Source organism: Salvelinus fontinalis, chromosome 1, assembly GCF_029448725.1.
Source record: "Salvelinus fontinalis isolate EN_2023a chromosome 1, ASM2944872v1, whole genome shotgun sequence".
Lineage (NCBI taxonomy): Eukaryota > Metazoa > Chordata > Actinopteri > Salmoniformes > Salmonidae > Salvelinus > Salvelinus fontinalis.
The window spans coordinates 18714848-18727377 of record NC_074665.1 but is presented as its reverse complement, the minus strand read 5'-3'; the positions used below and the strand labels follow the sequence as shown (position 1 = coordinate 18727377).

Below are 12530 nucleotides of genomic sequence, written 5' to 3'. Positions count from 1 at the left end.
AACATAAGTGTGCTTTTAGTTTGGGCTCCATCCGTGGCAAATGCTCAGTCAAAATAGAGCAGAAAACACAGCAGCATTCTACTTAAGATATTACAACGTTAAGAGACTGATTCATGATCTCTCACTTTGACTTTTTAATCTGAAGCAAGCTTTCTTTTATTCATGGCCTTGAAGAATTCCCAGGGAAATTGCATTAGGCCTACATAGCCTATCCAATCACAACACTTGTAAATATCTGTAATGAAATACGTTTTATTTAGTTAAGGAATGTATCTTTAAATGTGAACAACATCAACATATTATTGTCTTATTTTACCCTTTCGACTAACTGGAAGGTAAACTCACTGTCAAACTTGCAGCAACTCCCCCCAAACGTCTGGCAAAGTGCCAGCATGGAAATACTTAGAGGGAACAATAAGAAGATTTAATATTTGTTTTTGTTTTTGGAGCAAAGTAGAAAGAAGCAAGTCAACAAGCTCAAAATCATCACGTTTTTGGCAGTATGTTTTATTATCTCTTTCACAATGTTAATACCAGTTACAAGAGCAACAACAGATGAACGGTCGGTGAAGATATCTAATCAACTACCTGAAAGGAGACACATCCAAAGACATAAAAACATGTTTTCCTAAAGTAATACATTCTAATTCAAAACATTTTTGTTGCAATTTTTACACAAAAAATGGAACATAAGAAAAATGCACGCAACTTGAAGATACTGTTACACTTTATGATTAAAACCATTAAAATGCATGTAGCAGTACTCCAATAAGCCATGTGTTGTGTAACAGTATGTGTATTTCTCACCACCAGTATATCTTACAAGACTCTTTTCCATGTTAGGAGAAAGACCAAGGTCAAGGGTTGAAATGGGGACCTTTTTTATATTCTTATCTTATCCCAACATGGAGTTTAAAGCCATCAAACACACTCTGTCCACTTGTGACAACCAGTCCCATTGTGGGTTTGGATGTCACACAGTATGGGGTTGGTTGTCACAATATTTGTAAGTAGCTTATTCCTTTATTTGATCGAACAATATTTATATCAAAATTCAGCATTTTATGCCATGAGAATAACATGTGACATTTTCAGTGAATTTGTGCGTGCTTGCACATGCGTGTAAGGGTGTGTGACAGAAAATAATGTGTGTTTGAGAGAAAAGCAATGAAGGTAGCTCTTTATATCACAAGAACAAAATAGCTTGCAATTTATTGTATACCAGGGGTGGCAATGTTGAAAGTGACAACCAACCCAATATTCCATGTGACAACCATCCCCAACTACACCACCCCCCAATGCTAATTAAGATGTTAGTTACCACATGGCTTGACCTAGGAATTTAAATATCTCTCCCTTTCCTCTTTTCAATGAAAATCATTGTTCATGGATACTCCGATAATTCAAACAATTACAAAGAAAATGTCACATTTTTTTAGCTTTCACCTATGAAAAACACAAATTCCTCTCACCACAATGTTTTGTCATGTTGATATAAATTGACCAGGTGGATGAGTTCTTTAAATTCATACATTTTAACCTTCCAATTATTACACAGCGCCATTTCAATTGGGAGCAATTAGCACTGTGACAACCAACACCGGTCTCCCCTATATCATTTCAGTTTCATTCCTTTGCCTAGGGCATCTGTAAGGTCATCTGTGTCTGGAGAGTGCACCTCGACTCGAATTGGATCTTCAGCCTTCCTGCCTTTTTTGTCTTCAATTGCGAGGAATTCCAAAATCGCAGAGGCATCACCAGCTGTCTTCTTGTTAGCCTGAGACCACTCTGCTATCTGCATCAGTATCTTCCCAGCCTTATTCCTGTGCCAACTCTCAATCGGAATCTGGTAGGCCTTTTTGAACTGGGTCACAGCACCATCCACGTCTTTCTTCCTGTAGTACAGAAACTTTCCGAAGCCGGTGTAGCATTGCTGCTTGTCTGAGTCACTAAGGGACTCATCTTTCAGCAGGTTGGTGAAGATCTTCATCGCCTCCTCCAGCTGGTAGTTTTCTCCGTAAGCCTCAGCTAGGTTAAACCTGAATTGGACGTTGGATGGCTTCAGTTCCACAGCTCTGGAGAAGTAATGGATGCAGAGCTCTGTCTTCTCTTTTATCTGGCGTGCATTGACCCAGCTCCCTTTCCTCCTCTGCTCAGACATCTGGTTGAACTGGTGTTTGTGACACCGGCCGATTTGGTAATTCATGAAGGGGGAGTTTACAGACAGTTCGACAGCTTCCTCCAAAACCTCCAGAGTCTCATTGATGCCCGCGTGTCTGAAATACTCGGCCAAATAATATGTGACGTGAGGCACGTCAGGAGACAGTCTGAGGGCCTCTTTGATGAGTTTCATGGATTCATGTCTACTTTGGTGTTGAAGCTGCAGGGCTAGCAGGACCATGACTTCAGTGTTATCGGGCTCTAAGGATAAGGCTTTCCTTAGCTGAGTAGCACCTTCAGTATGCGCCAACCTCTCTGTTCCATCCATGGTTAACCCCTCCAACCTGTACAGGACCATGGCATAGCCCACGTTGAAGGATGCATTGTCTGGTTCTCCCTTAAGAGCTTTCTGAAAGCTCTCCTTTGCCCCCTTGTAAAATAGCCCCCCAAGCCTTAGAAAACTCCAAGCCTTCTCACCATGTATTGAAGGTAAACTGCCTTGAATAGCAATCGTAAAACCCTTATTGATGTTTTCCAGCTTTCCAATGTAGGCATCCACATCATTCATGTTCCCTGAGTGATAGTGAACCCATGCAAAGTTAGCATAGGTTACCAGTAACTCTGTATCATCCTGTCTATTCTTCAATGCACTCTCAGCCTTGTGGAGATACTCAAGAGCACTAACATTGTTTTCCTCCAGGTGGCTCAGAAAGGCTAGTAAGTTGAAATATGTGGCATGGTTCGAAGTGCTGAACTTCATGATGCGATCCAGAAGTCTTTCAGGGAGGCTGTCCCGGTCCTTGATGTCAGCCTTTTCTATTCCCCATGTAAAGTGACACTCAAGTGCTTTCAGCTTCACTTCCATATCTGTTGTGACAGAAGCGCTATGAGAAAAAAAAGAAAATGACCCATTAGTATTTGGTATTATAACATTTTTATTAGCCCATCATTGTTGTTGTTGTTATCAGCCAAAACCATCCTCATCAACAAAACCATCCTAATAATCATCACAACAGCATTGTTTCTTTTGTGTTTCTTTTAGGGTGGAATCAGCTTTAATATTGCAGATTGATTGTAGCTTCCATCAATGTAATCTTGCATATATATTTTGTAAATATATAAAACATATACAGTGCATTCGTTTTTTTAAAAAAAGGACATTATTTACATAAGTATTCAGACCCTTTGCTATGTGACTGAGCAATCGGAGGAGAAGGACCTTGGTCAGAGAGGTGACCAAGAACTCGATGGTCACTCTGACAGAGCTCCAGAGTTCCTCTGTGAAGATGACAGAACCTTCCAGAAGTACAACCATCTTTGCAGTACTCCACCAATCAGACTTTTATGGTAGAGTGGCCAGACGGAGGCCACTCCTCAGTAAAACGCACATGACAGCCCGCTTTTAGTTTGCCAAAAGGAACCTAAAGGGCTCTCAGACAATGAGAAACAAGATTCTCCGGTCTGATGAAACCAAGATGGAACGTTTTAGTCTGAATGCCAAGCGTCACGTCTGGAGGAAACCTGGCATCATGCCTATGGTGAAAGATGGTGGTGGCAGCATCATGCTGTGTGGATGTTTTTCTGCTGCAGGGACTGGGAGACTGGTAAGGATGGAGGGAAAGATGAACAGAGAAAAGTACAGAGAGATCCTTGATGAATACCTTCTCCAGAGCGCTCAGGACCTCAGACTAAGGCGAAGGTTCACCTTCCAACAGAACAACAACCCTAAGCAAACAGCCAAGACAACAGAGGAGTGTCTTCGGGACAAGTCTCTGAATGTCCTTGAGTGGCCCAGCAAGAGGCCGGACTTGAACCTGATGCAACATCTCTGGAGAGACCATAAGTTTTATAAATCAGAAAACATTTCTAAAAACCTGTTTTTTCTTTGTCAATATGGGGTATTGTGTTCTGATTGATGAGGGAAAAAACATTTAATCCATTTTAGAATAAGGCTGTAACGTAAACAGTGGCGTAAAGTAAAAATACTTGAAAGTACCACTTAAGTAGTTTTTTTGGGTATCTGTACTTTACTTTACTATTGATATTTTTTTGACAACTTTTACTTTTACTTCACCACATTCCTTTAGAAAATGTTTTTACTTTTTACTACATACATTTCCCTGACTCCCAAAAGTACTAGTTATATTTTGAATGCTTATCAGGACAGGAAAAGGGTCTAATTCACACATCAATTGAACATCCCTGGTCATCCCTACTGCCTCTGAACTGGCAGACTCACTGAACACATGCTTCGTATGTAAATTATGTCTGAGTTTTACTCAAGTAGTATTTTACTGGGTGACTTTCACTTTTACTTGAATAAGATATCTTTACTTATACTCAGGTCTGACAATTGGGTACTTTTTCCACCACTGAACGTAACAAAATGTGGAACAAGTCAAGGGGTCTGAATACTTTCCGAATACACTGTGATATAGAGTACCAGTCAACAGTTTGGGCACACCTACTCATTCAAGGGCTTTTCTTTATTTTTACTATTTTCTACATTGTAGAATATTAGTGAAGACATCAAAACTATGAAATAACACACTTGGAATCATGTAGTAGCCAGAAAAGTGTTTGACAATTTTGATTGTTCAAAGTAGCCACCCTTTGCCTTGATGACAGCTTTGCACACTCTTGGCATTCTCTCAACCAGCATCACCTGGAATGCTTTTCCAACAGTCTTGAAGGAGTTCCCACATATGCTGAGCACATGTTGGTTGCTTTTCCTTCAGTTTGCAGTCCAACTCATCCCAAACCATCTCAATTGGGTTGAGATCGGAAGATTGTGGAGGTCAGGTCATCTGATGCAGCACTCCATCACTCACCTTCTTGGTCAAATAGTCCTTACACAGCCTGGAGGTGTGTTGGGTCATTGTCCGGTTGAAAAACAAATGATAGTCCCACTAAGAGCAAACCAAATGGGATGGCGTATCACTGCAGAATGCTGTGGTAGCCATGCTGGTTAAGTGTGCCTTGAATTCTAAGTAAATCACTGACTGTGTCACCAGCAAAGCACCCCCACACATCACACCTCCTCCTCCATGTTTCACAGTGGGAACCACACATGCAGAGATCATCCGTTCACCTACTCTGCGTCTCACAAAGACACGGCGGTTGGAACCAAAAATCAAACATTTGGACTCATCAGACCAAAGGACCAATTTCCACCGGTCTAATGTCCATTGCTCGAGTTTCTTTCCCAAGCAAGTCTCTTCTTCTTATTGGTGTCCTTTAGTAGTGGTTTCTTTGCAGCAATTTGACTATGAAGGCCTGATTCACACAGTCTACTCTGAACAGTTGATATTTAGATGTGTCTGTTACTTGAACTCTGTGAAGCATTTATTTGGGCTGTAATTTCTGAGGCTGGTAACTTTAGTGAACTTATCCTCTGCAGCAGAGGCACCACTGGGTCTTCCATTCCCATGGCGGTCCTCACGAGAGACAGTTTCATCATAGCGCTTGATGGTTTTTCGACTGCACTTGAAGAAACTTTCAAAGTTCTTGACATTTTCTGGATTGACTGACCTTCATGTCTTAAAGTAATGATGGACTGTTGTTTCTCTTTGCTTATTTTTGCTGTTCTTGCCATTATATGGACTTGGTATTTTACCAAATAGGGCTATCTTCTGTATACCACCCCTACCTTGTCACAACATAACTGAATGGCTCAAACGCATTAAGAAGTAAAGAAATTCCACAAATTAACTTTTAACAAGGCACACCTCTTAATTTAAATTAATTCCAGGTGACTACCTCATGATGCTGGTTGAGCGAATGCCGGAGTGTGCAAATTTGTCATCAAGGCAAAGGGTGGCTACTTTGAAGGGTCTCAAATATAATTTATATTTGTTTAACACTGTTTGGTTACTACATGATTCCATATTTGTTATTTCATAGTTTTGATGTAGAAAATAGTAAAAATAAGGAAAAACCCTGGAATGAGTAGGTGTGTCCAATCGTTTGACTGGTACTGTATATCTTTAAAAAATATATATATTTTTTATTATTTTCCCCTAACCTTCCCTAATTGGAGTAAAATAATGGACAACAACACATAGGTTTCTACTTCCAGCTAATACGTACTATATACACTTTACGGACACAATATATTTTACAATAGTTATTTTTTGTTTGTTTTTCCTTCAGCTACCCTCAAGCCCTCCGATCTATCTCTGAAGACCTTCCAGTTTGATTTTTATTTGCCATATATTTTTGAACTGTGCTGTTTCACAAAAGATCTGAACCTATATACATTTTATGGACACAGTATATTTTACAATAGCTATCGAGGTGTTGCGTTTTCTTTTGGGGATTGGTTCACCATGCTTACTTTCAAACATGTTTGGGTGTTGATTGTATTGGTAATATTGGTTGGTACATTTCTCTAGCCTTATAATTCGTTTTGTGTTATCCAGATTGAAGGTTATTGCACACGAGTATGTGGAGTGAAGTGCTAATATTTAGTCAAATTTATAAATATTGAATATTCCGTTTTTATCTTGAGACGTTCTGCAGCAAAGTGTTCAGTCCGCCATAACTCCTCTCTCTCTTGCTCACTCATAACACAACAGCGTTGCTTATTATTGTGTTATATTAAGTACATTAGAGAGAGAGATTATGTATGTGCATGTCATTCAAATATGTTATAATTTTAGTAAAATTCTTACCTAATTTTACAGTCAATGGCAGAGAAGACAGGCTACAGTATTGAGATAATAACCCTCAGAGACACTACCCACTTCCTGTTATATCAAAGCTTTTCATTTAGCAGAAAGGAAAACGAAACTCATACGTGTTTGCTAAAAATGTCCATTCTGCCAACAAGCTATGATTGAAGAAGAACAGTACCATTGTAACGGCTGTCGTCTTCCTCCTCGTCTGAGGAGGAGAAGTTTGAAGGATCGGAGGACCAATGCGCAGCGTGGTAAGTGTCCATAACGTTTATTATAAAACATAAACTGAACACTACGAAATACAAAACAATAAAGGTGAACATATACGAAACCGAAACAGTTCTGTCTGGTGCAGACACAAAAAGACTGAAGACAACCACCCACAAAACACAACCCAAAACAGGCTACCTAAATATGGTTCCCAATCAGAGACAACGCAAAACACCTGCCTCTGATTGAGAACCATATCAGGCCAAACACAGAAACCCAACACAGAAATAGAAAACATAGATTACCCACCCAACTCACGCCCTGACCACACTAAAACAAAGAAAATACAAAAGAACTATGGTCAGAACGTGACAGTATTCCCCCCCCCAAGGTGCGGACTCCGGCAGCAAAACCTGAACCTATAGGGGAGGGTCTGGGTGGGCATCTGTCCGCGGTGGCGGCTCTGGCGCAGGACATAGACCCTACTCCACCATAGTCTTTGTCCGCTTTAGTAGCCTCCGGAGAACGGCGACCCTCGCAGCGGGTCCCGGACTGAAGACCATCGTAGAGAGCGCCACTGGACCGAGGGGCGCCTCTGGACTGAGGGGCAGCTCCGGACTGAGGGGCGCCTCTGGACTGAGGGGCGCCTCTGGACTGAGGGGCGCCTCTGGACTGAGGGGCAGCTCCGGACTGAGGGGCAGCTCCGGACTGAAGGGCATCTCAGGACTGAGGGGTAGCTCAGGACTGAGGGGTAGCTCAGGACTGAGGGGCAGCTCCGGACTGACGGACAGCTCCGGACTGACGGACAGCTCAGGACTGAGGGGCAGCTCCGGACTTAGGGGCGCCTCTGGACTGAGGGGCAGCTCCGGACTGAGGGGCAGCTCCGGACTGAGGGGCAGCTCCGGACTGAAGGGCATCTCAGGACTGAGGGGTAGCTCAGGACTGAGTGGTAGCTCAGGACTGTGGGGCAGCTCCGGACTTACGGACAGCTCAGGACTGAGGGGCAGCTCCGGACTGAGGGGCAGCTCCGGACTGAAAGGCAGCTCCGGACTGAAAGGCAGCTCCGGACTGAAATTCAGCTCAGGAACTGAAGGGCAGCTCCGGACTGGCAGGCGGCTCTGGCAGCTCCTGACTGGCGCGCGGCTCTGGCGGAACTGGCAGACTCACTGAACACATGCTTCGTTTGTAAATTATGTCTGAGTTTTACTCAAGTAGTATTTTACTGGGTGACTTTCACTTTTACTTGAATAAGATATCTTTACTTATACTCAGGTCTGACAATTGGGTACTTTTTCCACCACTGAACGTAACAAAATTTGGAACAAGTCAAGGGGTCTGAATACTTTCCGAATACACTGTGATATACAGTACCAGTCAAAAGTTTGGGCACACCTACTCATTCAAGGGCTTTTCTTTATTTTTACTATTTTCTACATTGTAGAATATTAGTGAAGACATCAAAACTATGAAATAACACACTTGGAATCATGTAGTAGCCAGAAAAGTGTTTGACAATTTTGATTGTTCAAAGTAGCCACCCTTTGCCTTGATGACAGCTTTGCACACTCTTGGCATTCTCTCAACCAGCTTCACCTGGAATGCTTTTCCAACAGTCTTGAAGGAGTTCCCACATATGCTGAGCACATGTTGGTTGCTTTTCCTTCAGTTTGCAGTCCAACTCATCCCAAACCATCTCAATTGGGTTGAGATCGGGGGATTGTGGAGGCCAGGTCATCTGATGCAGCACTCCATCACTCTCCTTCTTGGTCAAATAGTCCTTACCCAGCCTGGAGGTGTGTTGGGTCATTGTCCGGTTGAAAAACAAATGATAGTCCCACTAAGAGCAAACCAAATGGGATGGCGTATCGCTGCAGAATGCTGTGGTAGCCATGCTGGTTAAGTGTGCCTTGAATTCTAAGTAAATCACTGACTGTGTCACCAGCAAAGCACCCCCACACATCACACCTCCTCCTCCATGTTTCACAGTGGGAACCACACATGCAGAGATCATCCGTTCACCTACTCTGCGTCTCACAAAGACACGGCGGTTGGAAACAAAAATCAAACATTTGGACTCATCAGACCAAAGGACCAATTTCCACCGGTCTAATGTCCATTGCTCGAGTTTCTTTCCCAAGCAAGTCTCTTCTTCTTATTGGTGTCCTTTAGTAGTGGTTTCTTTGCAGCAATTCGACTATGAAGGCCTGATTCACACAGTCTACTCTGAACAGTTGATATTTAGATGTGTCTGTTACTTGAACTCTGTGAAGCATTTATTTGGGCTGTAATTTCTGAGGCTGGTAACTTTAGTGAACTTAATCTCTGCAGCAGAGGCACCACTGGGTCTTCCATTCCCATGGCGGTCCTCACGAGAGACAGTTTCATCATAGCGCTTGATGGTTTTTCGACTGCACTTGAAGAAACTTTCAAAGTTCTTGACATTTTCTGGATTGACTGACCTTCATGTCTTAAAGTACTGATGGACTGTTGTTTCTCTTTGCTTATTTTTGCTGTTCTTGCCATTATATGGACTTGGTATTTTACCAAATAGGGCTATCTTCTGTATACCACCCCTACCTTGTCACAACATAACTGATTTGCTCAAACGCATTAAGAAGTAAAGAAATTCCACAAATTAACTTTTAACAAGGCACACCTCTTAATTTAAATTAATTCCAGGTGACTACCTCATAATGCTGGTTGAGTGAATGCCGGAGTGTGCAAATTTGTCATCAAGGCAAAGGGTGGCTACTTTGAAGGGTCTCAAATATAATTTATATTTGTTTAACACTGTTTGGTTACTACATGATTCCATATTTGTTATTTCATAGTTTTGATGTAGAAAATAGTAAAAATAAGGAAAAACCCTGGAATGAGTAGGTGTGTCCAATCGTTTGACTGGTACTGTATATCTTTAAAAAATATATATATTTTTTATTATTTTCCCCTAACCTTCCCTAATTGGAGTAAAATAATGGACAACAACACATAGGTTTCTACTTCCAGCTAATACGTACTATAAACACTTTACGGACACAACATATTTTACAATAGTTATTTTTTGTTTGTTTTTCCTTCAGCTACCCTCAAGCCCTCCGATCTATCTCTGAAGACCTTCCAGTTTGATTTTTATTTGCCATATATTTTTGAACTGTGCTGTTTCACAAAAGATCTGAACCTATGTACATTTTATGGACACAGTATATTTTACAATAGCTATCGAGGAGTTGCGTTTTCTTTTGGGGATTGGTTCACCATGCTTACTTTCAAACATGTTTGGGTGTTGATTGTATTGGTAATTTTGGTTGGTACATTTCTCTAGCCTTATAATTTGTTTTGTGTTATCCAGATTGAAGGTTATTGCACACGAGTATGTGGAGTGAAGTGCTAATATTTAGTCAAATTTATAAATATTGAATATTCCGTTTTTATCTTGAGACGTTCTGCAGCAAAGTGTTCAGTCCGCCATAACTCCTCTCTCTCTTGCTCACTCATAACACAACAGCGTTGCTTATTATTGTGTTATATTAAGTACATTAGAGAGAGAGATTATGTATGTGCATGTCATTCAAATATGTTATAATTTTAGTAAAATTCTTACCTCATTTTACAGTCAATGGCAGAGAAGACAGGCTACAGTATTGAGATAATAACCCTCAGAGACACTACCCACTTCCTGTTATATCAAAGCTTTTCATTTAGCAGAAAGGAAAACGAAACTCATACGTGTTTGCCAAAAATGTCCATTCTGCCAACAAGCTATGATTGAAGAAGAACAGTACCATTGTAACGGCTGTCGTCTTCCTCCTCGTCTGAGGAGGAGAAGTTTGAAGGATCAGAGGACCAATGCGCAGCGTGGTAAGTGTCCATAACGTTTATTATAAAACATAAACTGAACACTACGAAATACAAAACAATGAAGGTGAACATATACGAAACCAAAACAGTTCTGTCTGGTTACAGACACAAAAAGACTGAAGACAACCACCCACAAAACCCAACCCAAAACAGGCTACCTAAATATGGTTCCCAATCAGAGACAACGCAAAACACCGGCCTCTGATTGAGAACCATATCAGGCCAAACACAGAAACCCAACACAGAAATAGAAAACATAGATTACCCACCCAACTCACGCCCTGACCACACTAAAACAAAGAAAATACAAAAGAACTATGGTCAGAATGTGACAGTACCCCCCCCCCCCCCCCCCCCCTGAACCTGAACCTATAGGGGAGGGTCTGAGTGGGCATCTGAGTGGGCATCTGTCCGCGGTGGCGGCTCTGGCGCAGGGCGTAGACCCCACTCCACCATAGTCTTTGTCCGCTTTAGTAGCCTCCGGGGAACGGCGACCCTCGCAGCGGGTCCCGGACTGAAGACCATCGTAGAGAGCGCCACTGGACCGAGGGGCGCCTCTGGACTGAGGGGCAGCTCCGGACTGAGGGGCGCCTCTGGACTGAGGGGCGCCTCTGGACTGAGGGGCGCCTCTGGACTGAGGGGCAGCTCCGGACTGAGGGGCAGCTCCGGACTGAGGGGCAGCTCCGGACTGAGGGGCAGCTCCGGACTGAAGGGCATCTCAGGACTGAGGGGTAGCTCAGGACTGAGGGGTAGCTCAGACTGAGTGGTAGCTCAGGACTGAGGGGCAGCTCCGGACTGACGGACAGCTCAGGACTGAGGGGCAGCTCAGGACTGAGGGGCAGCTCAGGACTGAGGGGCAGCTACGGACTGAGGGGCAGCTCCGGACTGAGGGGTAGCTCAGGACTGAGGGGTAGCTCAGGACTGAGTGGTAGCTCAGGACTGAGGGGCAGCTCCGGACTGAGGGGCAGCTCCGGACTGAAGGGCATCTCCGGACTGAGGGGTAGCTCAGGACTGAGGGGTAGCTCAGGACTGAGGGGTAGCTCAGGACTGAGGGGCAGCTCCGGACTTACGGACAGCTCAGGACTGAGGGGCAGCTCAGGACTGAGGGGCAGCTCAGGACTGAGGGGCAGCTCCGGATTGAGGGGCAGCTCCGGACTGGCAGGCAGCTCCGGACTGGCAGGCAGCTCCGGACTGAAAGGCAGCTCCGGACTGAAGGGCAGCTCCGGACTGAGGGACAGCTCAGGACTGGCGGGCGGCTCTGGCAGCTCCTGACTGGCGCGTGGCTCTGGCGGCTCCTGACTGACGCGCGGCTCTGGCGGCTCCTGACTGGCGGGCGGCTCTGGCGGCTCCTGACTGGCGGGCGGCTCTGGCTGCTCCTGACTGGCGGGCGGCTCTGGCGGCTCCTGACTGACGGACGGCTCTAGCAACTCAGAACAGACGGGCGGCTCTGACGGCTCAGGACAGACGGGCGGCTCAGACGACGCTGGACAGACGGGCAGCTCAGGCGGCGCTGGACAGACGGGCAGCTCAGTCGGCGCTGGACATACGTGCAGCTTAGGCGGCGCTGGACAGACGGGCAGCTCAGGCGGCGCTAGACAGACGGGCAGCTCAGGCGGCGCTGGA

At 44.1% G+C, this 12530-nt stretch overlaps 1 protein-coding gene across 2 annotated transcripts; it reads right to left on the bottom strand.

Moving 5' to 3' along the window:
* Positions 1–486: 486 nt before the first annotated feature.
* Positions 487–10721, bottom strand: LOC129829577 (interferon-induced protein with tetratricopeptide repeats 5-like). 2 transcript variants are annotated; one of them, XM_055891392.1, is made up of 2 exons: positions 10651–10721; positions 487–3044 (listed from the first exon to the last, which is right to left on the bottom strand). In XM_055891392.1, the coding sequence occupies exons 1-2, from the start codon at positions 10653–10655 to the stop codon at positions 1616–1618; spliced, it is 1434 nt and encodes a 477-aa protein (XP_055747367.1). In that variant the 5' UTR covers positions 10656–10721; the 3' UTR covers positions 487–1615. The 2 variants fall into 2 exon arrangements, with proteins under 2 accessions (XP_055747367.1, XP_055747452.1); XM_055891477.1 differs by lacking the exon at positions 10651–10721 and adding an exon at positions 6834–6931.
* Between the last annotated feature and the right edge of the window lie 1809 nt (positions 10722–12530).